Here is an 18,109-nt window from a genome sequence, read left to right as displayed (position 1 = left end):
GATGGTCAATTGCTATAGCAAAGAAATTACCTCTATTGCTTCAATATATAACATGTATGAATGGAAGTAAATCCATATAATTATGATAGATACGGCTAAATCATCAGTTCCTTTAGACGAGATTGTTGTCAATAATTGGTTTCAATAACTAGACCTTTCTTCAGCACCTTCTGTATGTCCAATGGAGGGATGAATGATTAATGTTCATGGGCAGTAGTGCAATACAAAACACTAATCAGGGCAATAAGCTATTTTAAACAGGATAAAATGATAAACACCATTTATGTAGTCTCTCCTTACAGAATAGTAACCTAAATGACTGATTTTGCACATAGAAGAGAGAATTTAATGGTTTGGAGAGGAGCTATCACAACTGTGAGAGAGAGGAGTCCAGGGATTTGTCAGATTATGTAACTACCCAAGTAGTTCAGAAACTTTTGATAAAGTGCTGGTTTTATTTATTCTGAAGTCCATCATTAGGACCATCATAGCATTTTTGGATTTCTTTCTGTTGTTTTTTCATGTTTTAAGCTGTCAAAGGAGGACAATTATGCTTCATCTCTGACCTTTCTTCAGGATGTCTTTTATTGTCAACCAAAACAATCATAAAATAAGAAGCAGATCAACTGAATGGCATTGGAGAATAATTCCCAGACAGTGTTCTCTTTCAGCTAGGACTATTGTTCTTTTTGGAATGTGATTTGCATGACTTTTCATATTCTGCCTGGTAAATGTCTTTCAGAGATCCATGCCTCTCATTCAGAAACTGGGATGTAATTATTTTTATTGAACAGAGGGGTAAGAAAAAAGAGAACTGAACAGTGTTGCACACTTTTCTTCCTTACTGCAGTTAAGTACTGTTGGGTACTTACTGAAATAGGTAAAAGAAAGACTTCATTTTTATGTAAACACTGTGCTTTCTCATGACACTCCAGTCATTTTTTAGTCTTCAAATATTGTATTTGAAGGGTACATTTCTGTTTCCTTCAGATGAAACCGTCTGTCAGGAGGGAGACCAGAGGTGTTCTTCCTGCCCTGATCCCTGTGGAGCTTCTCCCTGTGAGATGAGAAACAGCCAGGCAAACTGCAGTAAGTGGTCACATGCTTCATACTGTTACTCTTTTAGGGTGCTTTAGATTAAAGTGAAGATGCAGGGTAGAACACAGTAAGTAATACTTGAATTTTCTGCCTAATGTATGTGTCTAATGATGAATCTTTAAAAAGGCCAATGTTGGAAAAAATGTACAATCAAAGCTAGATTATTGATACTAGGATTTATAACATGACATTGAGGTATTTTTATTTTGTCTTCTGTGAATTTTTAGATTTTCTGCATGGGTATTTACCATGGCATTTTCTCTTAGCATTTAATGATGTTCAGTATCTATGTAAAGTAAACAGCATAGTTAAGTGTAAAGCAGAAGATATTGATTTATTTTCAAAATATAAAAACCCGCATGTTATTGTATTTAGTAGTCTGGAGAACTTTTAGATGTTTATGAAGGAGTAATTTCGGTATTCAAACTGGAAAAACTAATTATACTTCTGGCCAATACATACTGTTGATGATCAGGGTCTCCAGCTCTGTGTATCCTCTTGTCTGTTTGCTGTTCTACACCACTCCATGCAAGGTTCCTGTACTAACACTGCACTTGCTTCTGAATAGCAGTTTTTCTCAGTTGTGCAATGCAGCAACGTGACCAGGTAATCGAGAGAAATATATTTGTCTAAGCTTTGAAAGTGGGGCAGAACTGCATTAAAAATTACTTAAAATTGATTAAAAATTAGTGTTGTGTTAATACAGTCACATCAATTCAGGTCACCTTGATGGATGGACAGACTTGGCTTCATTTACAGGTTATTTTTACATAATTACATGTGTAATTGCTTTGTGCAGCAGTTATCTCTGCAAGGTATGCTTTGATACTATATCATAGCTTGTGTGAATAATATTATTCCATTTAGAATAGAATGGACATGGGAAGGTCAATTAGTCCAAGCTCCCTATTCTCTTAGACTTGTGACTATCACCTTCAAGTGTTTGAGACAGACACCACTCATGCTGGGGCCTTTAGATGCTGCTAAAGTAAAGCTATAATATATTTTTATAAAGCATAAATGCTTCAGATCTGCTTCTATCAATGCTTTGCCTAAGTTTTTGTAAAGGAATAATCTTGTGTGCTGTGTTAAGCATTAGAAAGAAGCTAGGTAACACCTTTGGTCAACAAGCCCAAACTCCTGATCAAATCAGTGCCAATTGAGTTATTTTGCCCATGATCTTGTGCAGCTGAGCAGCTCAATCCTTAAGGACAGAGATTCCACAATCTTTCTGAGAGATCTGTTTTACTGTTAGAGGACTTCCATTCTAAAAAAAAATATTTTCCATATAAATAATTGGAATTCTCTTGTGTCTTCTGCCTCCCATCCTATCTCTGCACACTTCAAAGGGTCTGGTTCCATCTGATTTACACCTTCCCAGTAAATGCTAAGAGCAATAGGATCTACCATTAAAGATGATCTTTAAGGTGCCTTCCAACCCAAACCACTCTATTTCTGTGACATTTGACATGTAATATTTGGAAAGCAATGTTCCCATGCCATTTTATGAGAAACCTGAGAGCTTTTTGGTGCAGATGTTTCCTCAACATATTATGAGCAACTATCTGTAGTTCTTAGCAGGAATAACATGTACTCGGAACTAGTCTTCTGGATCATCACACTTTGTCTTTTTCTAGTCCAGTGAGTATTTAATTGTTTATAGACAATGGAACAGCAAGACATTTTGGGAAAGATTTTTCTTGCATAACATCTGGAAGTACTATTGTCTTTTTTTCATATTATTTTTGTTCTTCGTATTTTGACCAGAGTTATTTCGCCTTTGGTAAGACATGAGAACTGTCATGAAAAATTTCAGTTTTGATGAAGCACTGCTTCTTGGCCCAGATTACTATCTGGTTGAAAATTCCAAAGCATAAGCCACATTTGCCAGTAATGAATATGATGGATGTTTTCCAAATGTGATAATATCAGATCAATTTAGGCTGATATTATAATGTATTTACAAGATATTTAGGATAACAGAATGTAAAGAAGACGGCTCAGTGACAGGATCAGAGGCAGTTGGCACAAAGTGAAACACAGGAGCATGATGTAGCTCTGACAATAAGCACTTTTTTTACCATAAGTGTGACTGGACACAGAGTGTCCAGAGTGGTTGTAGAGACTTCAATGGATAGAGCAAGTTAGTAATAAACACAGAAAGATATTAAATCCAGGCATAGTCTATGTGATAATGTCTTGGTTTGTGGTGTTTTGTTTTGTTTGTTTTTTTTGTTTTTTTTTTTTTTTTTTTTTTTTTTTTTTGGTTGGCTTGGCTTTTTTTTGATTGGTTGGTTTTATTTTTGGTTGCTATTTTTGTTTGTTTGTTTGTTTTTACTTTAATTTTTTTCCTTTTTTAAATTCAGGATAAAAGATCTAATGAATTTTATTCCTTATTCCCCCTTCATTAGGTTGTACTCACATGTGTTATATACATAGGGAGTAGCAGGACCTATTAAGCTGTAGGACAGACTCAGAAGGGAAGACTTAACCTTTGGGTTACTTAAAATGAGTCAGATGTTCACCCCTGGAGCATATGTTCTGTTTATTACTCTCTGCTTTGTTGGGAATTGCGTGTGAGAGTCAATGTTACTATTTTCAAACCTACAGTGACACTTCTGCACATAATGTAATAGAAGCTTTCCAAACACAGTGTGAAAATTATAGTCATATTGAAAACATATAAAGAGTTATCCTCCAGCGGCATTTCAGTGGACTAGATTTTCTTCCAGAATTCACTTAAACCCTTATAAATATGAGACATAATAAAAGAGATTGGTATATGTGCATTTCAACCTTTTAATCTTGAATAATGTCATGTTATACAAACACTTAGAATATTGCATGTACTTTCGTGTTAATCCTGAAATACCGATGAATGTGTAAAGTTTTGTACACATCAAAGAAAAATGTTTACTGGCCAAAATCAAAAGATGAGCCCAAACTGATTTGGGCGTATCAGGCAAAAGAGTGGAAGGACAAGGGATGGTTCATCATGAAGGAAAGGAAATGCCAGTAATGTGAGAAGAATTGTTAAAGTCATTGAACCTCCTATACCCCAAAGATGTGACTAAGTGATTTGAGACAACCAAAATAATTCAGTATTGGTAGTATGCCAGGATTTAGTGGTGAGACAAAGCTGGATGTAAGACGAGCTTTGTGATCATCAGATTAGGGATAAATAGTAAAAAAATGTTACAACACCAAATGCCAGACCAAGAAAGAGCGCTGAGTTCTGCTGATCAGCTGGATAATTGACTGTTGGATCTTCTTCCAACTTCTCTCAAAGATATAGCTATGAGATGACAGACTGGTCACGCTGTACTAGCAACTGATGCTAGCAGAGAATATTAATCATATTAATGTATATTTGCTCCCAGAATAGGCAAATATATGCATTTTTAACTTTTGACTGGTATACTTTTTTTGTGGAAAACTTTCTCAGTATATTCAGGGTAAATAAGTTTAAATAATTTCACAATCATCTCATTGCTAAAAATAAAAAGTTGAATCTCAATCTGAACTGAAGTGAAATTCTGTCTGTAGTTTTCTGTTATGGTGGAAAATTGAAAAATAAATATTTCTGAATACTAGTATGAGAATAAATAAAAAAGCTATACAATTTTTAAAAATCCAAAATACTTGGCTAACTTTGTTGTGATAAACTTCCAAAAGTTGGAAAATTTTTGTATGTAGCTATAATATATATAATCATATGGACTTATAGCTGTTGCATCTTCTCTGTCTTTGCTTATCATTCTCATTTGTTATTAGTTATGTCTTACCCAAATTAAATTATTAGCATGTAGACTGCCTCTTGCTCAATGCTTGTGCAGTACATAACCTAATTGTCCCCATTTTTCCTTCAGATCTTGGTAAGCAAGGAAAAAAAAATTAAAAGCAAATCCTGGCTTCTGTTTTCTATACAGATAAATTGTGCTGTCTTTGTAATTGGAGAATTTTTACAACCTGACTGTCTACAGCCTTGAGAAGGCTTCAGAGCCTTCTCAAGAAGTCCTCAGAGCTGACCTGCTTTGATCTGGAATAGACACCTCCTGAGATCCTTTCCAACTCAAAATATCAGATGATTTCTGTCTTCTTAATTTTGGCAAGTCTGCTGTCAGTGTGAGGTGTGTCATGGTAGCATAGTAGGTACACCAGTGGGAAGTGTGTTGCTGTACAGTAACACTCTGCTGGTTTAAGGATGGTTTATTGTACCACCTTAAAGTCAAGATGTTGCTTAGAAAGTTAATGAATATAATTAAGGAAATAAAAGTATCTTAATGGGTTATGAGGCAGGCAGAATTCAATCCCATCTTTACTGGTGTGGATAGGCTTATAAGGGGTCTTTGGTACTGGATAGAGAACTATTCAAGTTCTCAAGCCTGGATATCCTCCGACTTAGAAATTTGTTAATAAGTACAGAAATATTTCTTCTGTATTTAATTTAATCTCACATCTTTTGTGGTTCTGTTTGTTTTCTCTCTGTGAAAGGTCAGTGTGAACCAATTACTCTGGAACTTTGTATGAACTTGCCTTACAACTATACCTATTACCCAAACTACCTGGGCCACAGGACACAGAAGGAAGCTTCTATCAGCTGGGAGTCTTCCCTTTTCCCAGCTTTGGTTCAGACCAACTGCTACAAGTACCTGATGTTTTTTGCCTGCACAATCTTGGTACCAAAATGTGACCCCCAAACAAATCAGCGGATCCCACCTTGCAGGTACTGTAATAAACCATATTTCATTTAATTCTTGACTGTCTGCCCTAGTAGTTTTTCGCAATTTTATGCTTTCATTGAAAATGCCAAAAATTTTGCTTTGGAATTCCATAGGAAAAGGCTATTGCTGACCAGCATGCCCAGGTCCCTATTTGTAGGGCTGCTCTCCAGTTTGTTCCTGCTGCTGCTCCATCCTAGGTGCAGGATCGGGCATTTTTTCTTGTTAAATTTCCTGTCCTTGATGATTGCCCAAATGCAAAGGCCTCTCATCCCTTGAGAATCAACACCGTCTCTTGGTTTTGTATAATCAGAAAACTTGCTAATGATGCACTAAACTTCTGCATCCAGACCATAAATGCACTGAGCAGGACAGGCCCTGGAGTTGAACCCAGAGGAACAGCACAGGTGACCAGTAGTCACCAGCCAGATGTAGCCCTGTTTGCCAGGACCCTTCTGCCAGTTTTCCACCCAGTGCGCTGTGAACCTGCTCACTCCACTGTTGAGCAAGGTGACAAGAAGGGTGCAGTGAGCTTTGTATGAAGTATTTTCCATTTCTGTGTGTTTGGTTAGAATTGTGCCACTATAAAGGGTGTTTAAACATGGAATAAATCAATTTAATTTGGAGCATTAGCATTTTGTAATAGTTCCTTGCATTAGTACATTACTTGATGCAAAGCCCTATCCAAATGTTCAACAAAACCTGAGATTTTAATGAATGTTTACCTTTCTAAATTAGGACTGCCACATCATTCTGAATTGCAGGCTAACTTAGGTTTTCTGCTTGTCAGAGTAACTGTTCTACCATCCTCATTGGGTAACATCACTGCTTTTTAAAGTTATGCCTGTATTTGTTCAACAGAGGCTATTTTCTGTAGATCTCATGTCTTTCTTAGCAGCAGCTGTTGCAGGCTAGGAGATGTAATAAACTTGACCAACAGACAGAGCTTTTTGACCTACTGGCTGCTAGAGTCCTCTCATTCTGTATTTCTGCCTCTTTTGTTGGGCCTACCTTGACAGTATTGATCAATTAACATCTTCTGTTTGAAAGAAGAATGCATCAAATATTGCACTACACATCCTAAAATTTCTTATCACATGATACTGTTGGCAAATAGATAACATTTCATTGTCTAGTGATGTGCTTCTTAGTGCAAGGTAAGAATGAACCACGAGGAAGTTTATGAATATACTGTTAAATTCTCACATAAAAACCTCATGGGAAAGAAATTATTGCATACAGGACAGCTTCAAAGTTACAGAGGAGTTTGTGTAAACTCTGTGTCAGGCTTGCTAGTTTGAAAATCAAGGCTGTTGGTTTTTTTTTTTTTTTTTTTTTTTTTTTTTTTTTTTTTTTAAGAAAGCAGTACAATAAATAAAAGCTGGATTAACTTATTTTAGTGTAGAGGGACGTAAGTTAAATTATAGGCTCTTTACCATCATACCTAGCTAACAGATTTTAGGAGGTGCCATGATACAGTTGAATAGTCTTCAAATTTAAAGTTTTAAACAGATGAAGGGGAACTTTATAGAAAACACATAACAGTTTAATTTGATAGGAACCTGTGGAAGTCATCTGGTCCAACTTCCTGCTCAAAACAGGGTAACATCAAATTTAGACCAAATATACAACATAAAACTTTAAATCATAGGATTCAGAGCTCTACTTTTATGGTAATTTTTTAGGTTTCACTCTTATGTTAGGTCATGGATAAAGAGTGTTTTTATCAGGAAAGGAACACCTTTGAAGGTCCCACTAGATCTGTAGTATCTTCTTAACAATAACATTTTAGGAAGAATTTCAGATACTCATATAATATAAAAACCTGCAAATATTTTAGAAATGAGAACAAAAATAACCTCATACCAATAAAAATTAAATAAATTTGATATTTCACTATAAATGTAAATCTACTTTAAAATTTGAAGCTCTGATAACAGAAAATGTTACATTTTCAGGACAGAAATTATATTCTGAGAATCTGATGTTGACTTTCAAAATATCTGCCCTCTTGTTTGAATATATCAGTCATTAGTTGAATTTAACAGGACACATGTACTGTTTTACCTGTCTTTTCCTGTAAATATGAAACTGAACTCAGCTAATACAGTGTACTTTACAACCATGAATTGCACATTAATATTATAATTTTGGATCTATAATAATATAAGCTTATCAGAGGTGCAGTAGGTTTTAAAATACAGGCACATGGATCTGTTTTCTCATTCTAGGTGGTATAACTAAATTATTTCAATTTTACTCCCCCTGTATAAAACAGTTGTCCCTGCTTTGCAAGGCTTTTTGTTGTTCTTTATGTTAGTTTGGCTGTCATGCTTTGTTTTTTAGCTGTAAAAGTCTTCATAAAGTTTTATTCAAAGTAAAGAACACAGGTAAGAGATTTTTTGGAAAGAACTAAACTTTTATTTATAACATTCATTAATATATCAAGTATGTTTTCAATTTCTTAACATTATTCTTCATCTCTGATAAGGCATTGATAGCACTAGTCCAGACGTACTTTAAAGTTTAAATAGGTTCTAATTCTTTCACCACAGACAGACAACTAAGTGGCTTATAATATCTTGGAAAAGGTCAGCTTTGACCAAAGATCTGAGTGTGCACAGAACACAGGACAGAAGTGGCTTAGATGTCTCTGCTATATTATCAAATTTTTGTTGGGGTTTTGTTTTTTTTCTGGCATTCAGAAATGTGAGGTTATAAAGTGGTATCAGTCAACCTTTTTGACATTGAGGAAAGTCTAAAAGGAGAGAGAGAGTCTATAACAAGGTTGACTGACATTAATGCATTCTGTCTGGTTGTTCAACTCAGTGATGAATGGTTTGGTGTGGAAAAACGTTGACTCTTCATCTAATTCCTCAAAACAAAATTAAATTTGGGTGGATTAATACTGTATTATTCTCCTAAAAGTGCATAAAATGTAATAAATTAATCCTGTATGGATTTGTTTTGTTGGTTTTGGTCACAGCATTTTCTAAAGCTAATTGCAGGAAAATAAACAAGTTCATTCATCAAAAGGTCAAAGGAAAATGAGTGGAATAAAATGCCTTCCATGAAAGGAGTGTCTCTAGAAGAAAGATGTGTAAATATGAATCAAATTACATAAAGGCAAATTAAAAAGGAAGTGAAAAAAAAAAAAAAAAAACCAAACCAAAAAATCCCCCAGGGATCCTTTGGTTGAATATTTTTCAGCCTACAGCTAGGATCCCAAACAAATGTAGTGGTTAAATGTTTCAAACACTAGGGGATTTTTCTATGCATTTTTTCTTTGTAATTTTAAAGCATTTGACAATGGTTATTTTCAGAGACATGATGGATGATTTTTCAATCTCAGTGGATTGAACAAACTTTGCAGTGAGTTCCATCTTTTATACGGTTAAAAAATGCTGCAGAAGGACTATATTTATGCCTTTCCCTGACTTGACCAACCAAACTTGTCTAACACCAGATGGAGATGTAGAAGGTGTTCTGTTGCTGTAACTGACAGCAGCCTCAAGAGTTGGTCTGAGCTTTGCTTTTTCTAAAGTTTTAATTTAATTGACTTGCCTGGGCGGTTCTTCACTCTATTGTTTTTAGGCTTAAATATTTTGTCCTTCTGAAACCACGTGGTTTCTGAGGTAGCATAATCAGAAAGGGTAGCATCTCACTAGTACAAAATTGTTGGGTTTTTTTTCCCTGAAGGAGAGCAGTTAGCCATCTGCCATCTCTTACAGAAGAGAGCATGTCTACAAGCAGTTCTTTGGTTATTAACCTATTTATGACATAACTGCAGAACAGTGTCTTAAAATAATGTTTCAACCATAACATTCTTTGATATATGTATTTTTTCCATATTAAAACATCTATTCAACTGATCTTTTTTCTTGATCTTCATCTTTAACTTTGGCTAGGATTATTAACTTCTAGTATCTGTGAATTTCTAAGGCATTCATTCTGTTACTTGGTGCAATTCTGCTTTGTCTCCTCAGGACATTATGTGTACAGTCTAAGGAACGCTGTGAGGCTGTGCTTGGGATTGTAGGTCTGCAGTGGCCAGAAGATACAGACTGCACTCAGTTTCCAGATGAGAACTTGGACAACCAAACTTGTCTAACACCAGATGAAGATGTAGAAGGTATCTCCTATACATATTACAGCAAATAAAGGCTTTAAATGGGTTCCCAAATTCACTGGTGTTTGTTTTTTTCATACCTCCTCTTCAAATTACAATATTTAAACTGTGGAAATTATTCCAAATGAATTCCCCTGCTCAGCCATGCCTGTCTCTAAGGTTCTTTGCTGGATTACTTGCTCTGGGGAATTTCTAGCACTTAATGAAAGAGTTCCTTAAAAATCTGCCAACTCTGTACCACTCCTTTGCCCCAAAATGGTACTGTGAGATGAGGTGGAAGCAGTGAAAGGGTCAATTAGTGGAAAGTTATACCTGGTTGAAAAAGACACATAATTACCAATCTCTCTTGCTATTTTTTTGTTTTGTTGTTTGTTTGTTTGTTTATTTTCTCCCCCCCCCCCCCCCCCCCCCCCCGGGAATTTCTTACACTTTTTTCAGTGCATAACACACCACCACAATGGTGAGAAGAGTAGCTAGGAAATTCATACCCGCTGTCTAAACATTGTATGCCAGTGATCTGGCAAAGCAATAACATTTGATAGAGAGCAGCATGTGATGGAGAGCTCTGGAAAACGTTGCTCCACCACCTTCCCAGTGCAATTATGAAGAATCTCATCTGATACATAGTTCCAGTCTCACAAGCTTTCTAGCCCTGTTATTTACCCTTCTGAAACAGCCCTGGTGATAAATAAGTGCCCATGTCATGATTAAGCTTTTATCTCACGGAGTCCTGTTTCTCCCTGTTGGTTGTCATTGCCAGAATGCTCACCCAGTCACTTCAAGTGCCGTTCTGGGCGGTGTGTCCTGGCCTCCAGGAGATGTGACGGTCAAGCTGACTGTGAGGATGACAGTGACGAGGACAACTGTGGTAAATAAACTCAATGAGTTGGAATGCAGGGTAGCTGCAGCATTAGAAAATGAGCTTTATGTTTTATTCAGTTACTTGAATTGTAGCATGAGAGTTCAGAGAATAAGCCCCCTTTTTTATGTTTAAAAATATTGGGTTTTTTTAAAGGCAGTATCAGTAAAAATACTATAGCAAGAATCCTTCTTAATCAACATGAATACGATTTGTGATAACCGATCATTTAGATTCTGAAAACCATACTCTGGGATGTTTGAGTATTCATTAAAGAATCAAGTTCAAATTTTTCTGTAGATTTAGTTTTTTCATATTGCTGAAGGCTTTACTGAGCTAAAATGTAATTCCCTGGCAGATTAAATCTTGAATCTGTGAATGTAGTTCTAAATTTGTACGTGATAATGTGCTTGTTAGGATGTATAGAAAAAAGATATCATTATGATATATTGTGTTGCTGAAGTGCATTCTGCATGTTTTCTTCAGATTGGTTAACCTCAAGTTACCAGTACAAGCATATACCCTTTGAGTTTATTCTCCAATATGTTTCTGGGTTTATTTTTTGTATAGATGCCTTTGACTTTTAACTTAAGGGGATATATTGAGCCTGAAATAATCAAGAAATCTCTTGGTCACTACATGTCCTTGTACATGCTGGCAGGACAGTTTCAGAAGGTGAAGGGAGTTCTAAATATTTCTTAATTAACTAAGCTGCAGCCTTCAGGGAGATCCACATGCATGCCTGGCATACCTAGAGGCAAAGAGAATAATTGTACATTGCTAAGGATTTAGAGAAGAGGTGTGCTTATGAGCAAAGGATTGGAAAACATTTGAGCAGAGTAGGGTTAAGGTGCACAACCTTTGTATTTTTTTTATATCTGAGAATGGGTTAAGAGGAAAGCAGAGTTTATGTGAACAACAAAACTGTGGCACTAAGAGAATTTCTACTCCTCTGAGACAGTAAAATAAAATCCAACACCAGAAAGCTGAAGCTAGGCTAAATTCAATCTTGGCAGCCCTATAAAATGCTTCTTTTTAAAAAGCAGATTGTTTTAATGTTTGCAGTAGCCAAGGGTTTATTTATCCCCAATGTGTGATAAATTCTCAGTCTCCGGGAGTTTCCAGATCATGATTGTATTCTCTCTCCTGTTTCTTTCTTTCCCTTCCCCCACCCTTGTAAAAAAGAAAGAAAGAAAGGAAAAAAAAAAAAAAAAATGTTCTTTGAAATATGATTTAACATTAGGTCATTCTCTTGTTTGGATTATAAAGGAAAGTCAGAGCTGATGATCACAGAGACTCTTTCAGAGTTTGACATCTCTTTACCTTGAATCAATTGTCTCAATTGTCCTTCCTGCCAAATATTTTTTGTTGCCACCAATTTTGAACTCCTTAGAGTTATGTTGTGTGTCTTTTTGGATAATTTTATTCTCCTAGACATTAACATATGAAATATTGTTCTAATATGTAACATTCATTTCTCGAGTGGATCTCTCTTTCTCTAAAGTCTAGACAGAATGTCACAAGCAATCAGCAGAATTCTTATCAGCTTCTATAAATACAGAAGACTGTATCAGCTAGGAAATTACCACTGTCAGAGTGACATTACATTGACCAGGGCTAATACTGTTACTGAAGAACAAAAAGTCCTTGTAAAGCTCCAGAAGTAACTGTCTCTGACTTACTAATATTTCATGTGTGCAGGAAAAAATCAAAACTTGATGATCTTTCCATGTATAAATGGATAGCTCAAATTTTATTTGCTTTATCCTTCTAAATTTGTTTCCTAACATTAAAAATCACTTTATATTTAATTTGAAATCCTTGTATTTGAAGTGCTTTAAATGATAGACATGGAACAGCTTTACAGTGCAGGGAGAGGGAGGCTGAAAAATGCTTTCTTATGCTTAGACTACTCTGGCCAAAAAATGTAAGATAGAACAGTCCAAAGGGACTGAGGTATACTCTCTCCATGCAGAGTAGAGCTGTATTCAGCACCCACGGTCTCCTCCTGTTAGCAATCCCTGCCATATTTTCACATGGTCTTTGGGAGAGGACATCTCAGCCATGCAATTGCAGTGAAATCCTGAGACTTTAGTGCCATTTACACTGGGATCTGGGGAAAAAAATTGACTGAGATTACTGGAAGTGAGACTTCTGAGTGCAGTTAAGCGTAGGAAAGGTGATTTCCAAAATATATTGTTATCAAAGATGTCACGAGAGTTGTGATAATAAATATAGTTGATTGCAATTGAATGCAATTAATTGCTGGCTGATGAACAATGCCTCTGGCAGGGAACAGAAGAGGGTCCTACACCTACTAAAGAAATTGAGGACATAACATTCATAACCAATACTGTCTTTCACTGTTTTCTGCAGTCTGGGTTTGGACCTGTAGCATTTTAGGTGAGAGAAAAATATAGTGGTCTTGATGTTAATGATTTAATGATAATTGCGTGGGAAATGTATATATGGATAACAATTGGTAAATTCCTTCATATTATGAAGAAGAATGAAGATGAGATCATATATGAAACCATATCTCTTGTCAAAATGTATTTTTGAGATGGGGGTAATGTAAATATAGACAAATTTTCCTACCTCTATTTTCACCTCCCTTTCATTGAATTAAAAATGCATGTCAGAAAAATAATTAGAGATGAAATATAAATACTGCAAATGGTGGAGGATCTCTACCAACAAAACGGCATATTTGAACACTGAATTCAGTAAGTAGTGAATTTTTTCCTAAGGAATTGTCTGTATTTGTCTTTGTGATTAGTTTTGGAGAGTCCTGGTACATTTCACAGTGTAACACTGTAATGTCTGATGAAGAGGAAACGCAAATATGTATTTAATGAATTGTAAACACTGCTAAAAAATTGCAAGGTTCATAAATTATGGGGGGTTTAAGCATTTTTATTTTACATTCATATCAAGATCCTAACATGGCATTCCTTGTTCTATATAACACAGAGGTTTTGTTTGATTTCAAGTAGTTTTTCATTAACAGTTATTACAAATATTGTCAAGAAGGAGACCTGGAAAGTGGTGATACCCAAGAAAGTTATTTGATCATGAGGAATTCGTTTCAAAGGTTAAGGCTATTTATTTCTCTGGGCTTTAACATTTATTTATGTGTTCTTTCAAATCTAAACAAAACCAAGCACTTCACATATCCAGGTACAGTTAAAACCTGAATAGATTTTTCTAGTAATCCAGTAGGGATTCTCTGGTTTATATTTGTAAAGTATGTACTTCTGAATTAAAACTCCTTGGAAATAATATATTTGCTTAGTAACTTACTGCCGACACAGTTTCACAGTTCCAGGTCCAGGCAAAGAGAGGTGCTGGTTTTTAAATTTATACCTGAACTATTTGCAAGTATGAACATCAGAGCTATCAAATGAATTTGCCCTTACTGATGAAAAGTTTCATCAGTAGAACAGGCCAAACAAGGAAATCAAATAATCTGGTTTAGTCAGGATAACATGTTTAGTTTTGGTCATTTTTACTGCTTTTTTAGTCATTTTTATGGCTTCCTATAAAACCAGGTGACAGACATGCTGGACATCAGTATGTCCAAGTATTTAAACTGGTATCACAATAAAATGCTCTATTAGTTGATGGAAATAGAAAGTGAAATAAAACAAGAGAAGACTATCTTCTAAAATGTAGCTTGGGCTATTCTTAATTTCCTTCGGATGACCAACAGGAATTTTACTGTCAAAGCACTTTGACATAGTTTTGTATTTAGTTCTTTTTCTACCTTTCATTGTGAGTCTGTGTTAGATTCTGCATCAGCACTGCTGGAAAAAAATATGTATTTCTGGAGTGTTTCATGGAGATTCCATGCTTTTATAAGATTTGCCTTTGAAAGACCAAGGAATTTCTACAGACTTCAGGATTAGAAAAGTCCTTATATTACTAGTAAATGTATTTTAAGAGTAGTGGTGTATGGGTTTTGAGCTAATTGAGCTAATGACTAAATCATTATACTTATGTATAATGTATAATCATAATACAATTATTATTTAAAAAGCACTGAAGTATTATGAAGTGTTTTAATATTTAGATCCATTTATCAAGTGTGCACTGTGCCAGTCTTATTTCCATTTCTTCATTAGTAACTATTGTTGGTACCTTTGAAAATTTATACTGCAAGTGAAAATATTTGGTGTATTTCAGGACATTTAAAGAAGAAAACAGTTGATTCAATATTGCATGCAAGTATTCCAGACCTGTGCTTCTCTGCCTCCAGGTTGTAAAGAAAGAGGTCTTTGGGAGTGTCCTTTGAAGAAGCTGTGCATCAAACACAGTATGATCTGTGATGGTTTCCCAGACTGCCCTGACAGGATGGATGAAAAGAATTGCTGTAAGGACTCATGCAGTTTTTTACCCCCTTAAAAGGCGGATCACATTTTTGGGGTGCAAAATAAAATCAAAGTAAAAATGTTTTATGCTTTCTATAGGCAGACAGACTTAGTCATTCTATGGCACCATTTTCTCTCTTTCCTTATCTTGTGTCCTTGTTGTCCTTGGATCTTTGCTGTCTGTCTCCTTATCCCTCCTTGCTCTTGTGCCTTTGTACTTTGATTCCTTGTAGATTTTTGACTTCTTCTCCCAAGTTTCCTCAACTTCATTCCATACAGGCATAGCTCATAGCTGCTCACTGCTCATTTTCCCCTTGATTTCTACTTGATTTTACTTCTGATCTATTTTTTGGTAAATGCCATATGTCTCGCTTCCTTATTTAGTTTCTTTCCTGATTGACATTTCTTAGATTCTGCCTCCCTACTTGGCTCCACAGATTTCTTCTACAATCCAAACTGTGGTAACAATGAGGATAAAAAACTCCTTACCTTACACTGGAGGCATGGGCACGCTGTCCATGTGCACAGTGTAAGTCTGTTCAAAATGCTGGCAGTGTGTAGCAGGCCCCCTGGTCCACTGTGGGGGCTGCCCTCAATTCTGTTTCCACTGTTTCCATCTGAGAATGAGATGGGAAGTAGTGAAACATCTGCAAGCAGCAGCTGCTTTGCAGGCTCCCACCCTGCGTACTAAGTTGGGAGTGAGCGCCCAAAGATGTTAGCTCCACTTTCATTAATATATTAGTGGTACTCTCAATTCTCTTCTCTTGAGAAAATGTGGTGTATGAGCATGTTCCCAAGACAAGGAAGTAGAAAAGACGTACTGGGAGAAAGTCTGCACAAGAAAGGAGGCATCACTGGTTGGTAAAGTTGGTTGAAAACTAAAAATTTTCATTTTCTGAGTAAACCTGGTATTTCTTCATTTTTGCTGTGATGTTTGGATATAATTTTGTGATTTAAAAGAAGTTGCTCCCGAGTCTCTGGATTTCTGTTGGTAGAAGCAGAATAGTAGGCACATTTTATGTGCTAAGTGAAACCTATGAATATGTCTGCCAAAATGAACAGCAGGCTGCATGTATCGCTAGATCAAACTTTGTTTCTTTTTGGGAAGCTGAATCTCACAAAACATTTCTTAATCTGCTTTTCATTGTAAAGGTTATACCATTTAATTTCCAAGCTCTGTGCTGTAATCCAAAGAGTGGAGGTGGTATTAAAGTGGTTTCCTTGTGATCACGCATTAAGGTCATTATAGAGAAAAGATTACCGAAGGGCTGAGGTTCAGCTAGTTTATAATTACCAGAGTATATTTCCTCTCTGCTTTTGAGTTGGGGCTTGAATATTCTAAAATGACAGCAAAGTTTTCCTAGCGAAGGGTTTTCAGTTTTTGAATCATGCTCTCTTTGGAAGATGGAGTTAAAGTTCTTTTTCAGTTTTTGCATGCTTTATTCCAGAGCCAGAAAGATCAGGGGTAGACAGCACTGCCTGCTCTGTCTGTATGGTTTTCACTGTGGGGGGCACTTTTTGTACTGGTGTTGCAAATAAATGCTTGGATTGTATGGCAGTATAAATGCTGTACTTCAGCCAAACATGCACAACTGAATGCAGCTCCCTCCCAAGCATTCAGCCCCTCTCTGCCCTTCCCCAGGTCTCAGAATTCTTTAATGATGGGGTTTATAGAAACTGGAAGTGTGTTAGTGAGGAAGGTACTGTACTTCTTCACACCTGCCTTTTGGAAGGGAGGTTGTTAGGGGAAAACTGAAAGTCATTTGCAAATGGAAGCTCTTGTGGTTCCCATACTGAACAGACTCTGGAAATCTATACAAAAGGATACCAGCTGTGAACTGGAACCTGTCTTTCAGTACAGCAGTTCTCTAACTCTAAAGTGGAGATAAAAAAAAAAAAAAAATTCAAAAGCGAAAGCAAATTCAAAAATTAATATATAATTGCTGTGGATGAAATAGATATCCATTATGGTAAAATAATTTTTTCAAAAACCATGAAGAATTAAGCAAATTTGAATCATTTGGCTAAAAATCATGGAACAGTATTTTCTCTTACAGTTTCTGAGGGGCTTAGACAGGTTTCATATAACAAGACCACAAATGATACTAGGTAATCACAGATTTTGCATTTGTAGACACTCTTCCTGCCCTTTGAATTGCAATGCCCTCTGTCACTGCATGGCAGCAACCACCTTCTGCAGCAGTGGTATCCATGCTGAATTTTGTTGCAAATGCCTCACTTACTTTTTCTATAAATCTGATATGTACCTACCTTCCCTCTCCTTCTCAATTTTTCGTCTCAATGTGAATTTCACTTTGATCATGTCTTTCTAAGGAGGAAGCATGTTTTTGTCTTTGCAGCATTTTGTGAAGAGAATGAACTTGAATGTGCCAATCATGAATGTGTGCCACGTGAACTCTGGTGTGATGGGCAGGCAGACTGCAGTGACAGCTCAGATGAATGGGACTGTGGTAAGTTTCTGCTGTGTGGTGCCTCAAAGTGGTGTTTGGGTGATGGTAGTAATCACTGGTGATTTAACTCAGAATACAGTAGTGGAGAGGTGCTCCCTCTATTAGCCAAGAGAAGACTGGGATGAGGTTGGGAAACATGCAAGGAAGTGAGCAAAAGAGAAAGCAAAAGCTCTGTGTGAAGTGTCACAGTGCAAAGGTATAAGAAAAGTGATATAGGAAGAAAATATGTAGATGATTTATGTAAAGTATGGTGGATAGAGGAGAGATTAAGAAGACGTTGAGATTTGGAAGGACTATTAGAGAATCGTTTTTTCCATGTAACAAAAGTGGTTCCTGAACTTTTATATGCAGATTAAGAGAGAAGAAGTAGTGATGGTCTTTCTATCTAGATTATCTAACTAGATTAGGACTATAAAATTAAGGCTATCAGCAACCCATGTGAATCTGTGCTGGTGAATTAG

The 18,109-nt window shown here is 36.1% G+C and overlaps 1 protein-coding gene across 1 annotated transcript in view; it reads left to right on the top strand.

Moving 5' to 3' along the window:
* CORIN (corin, serine peptidase) overlaps positions 1–18,109 on the top strand; it is a gene marked incomplete at its 5' end in the record, with an annotated part of 112,373 nt that overhangs the window by 75,215 nt on the left and 19,049 nt on the right. The window contains 6 exons of the mRNA XM_083861509.1: positions 991–1,089; positions 5,593–5,824; positions 9,806–9,951; positions 10,709–10,816; positions 15,066–15,179; positions 17,538–17,648. Of these exons, the coding sequence (XP_083717635.1) occupies positions 991–1,089; positions 5,593–5,824; positions 9,806–9,951; positions 10,709–10,816; positions 15,066–15,179; positions 17,538–17,648 (810 nt within the window). The remainder of the gene's footprint in view (positions 1–990; positions 1,090–5,592; positions 5,825–9,805; positions 9,952–10,708; positions 10,817–15,065; positions 15,180–17,537; positions 17,649–18,109) is intronic.

The sequence above is a fragment of the Zosterops lateralis genome (assembly GCF_965231275.1).
Source record: "Zosterops lateralis genome assembly, chromosome: 5".
NCBI lineage: Eukaryota > Metazoa > Chordata > Aves > Passeriformes > Zosteropidae > Zosterops > Zosterops lateralis.
Note: the sequence above shows the minus strand (reverse complement) of the source record. Positions and strands in the feature narration are given on the sequence as shown.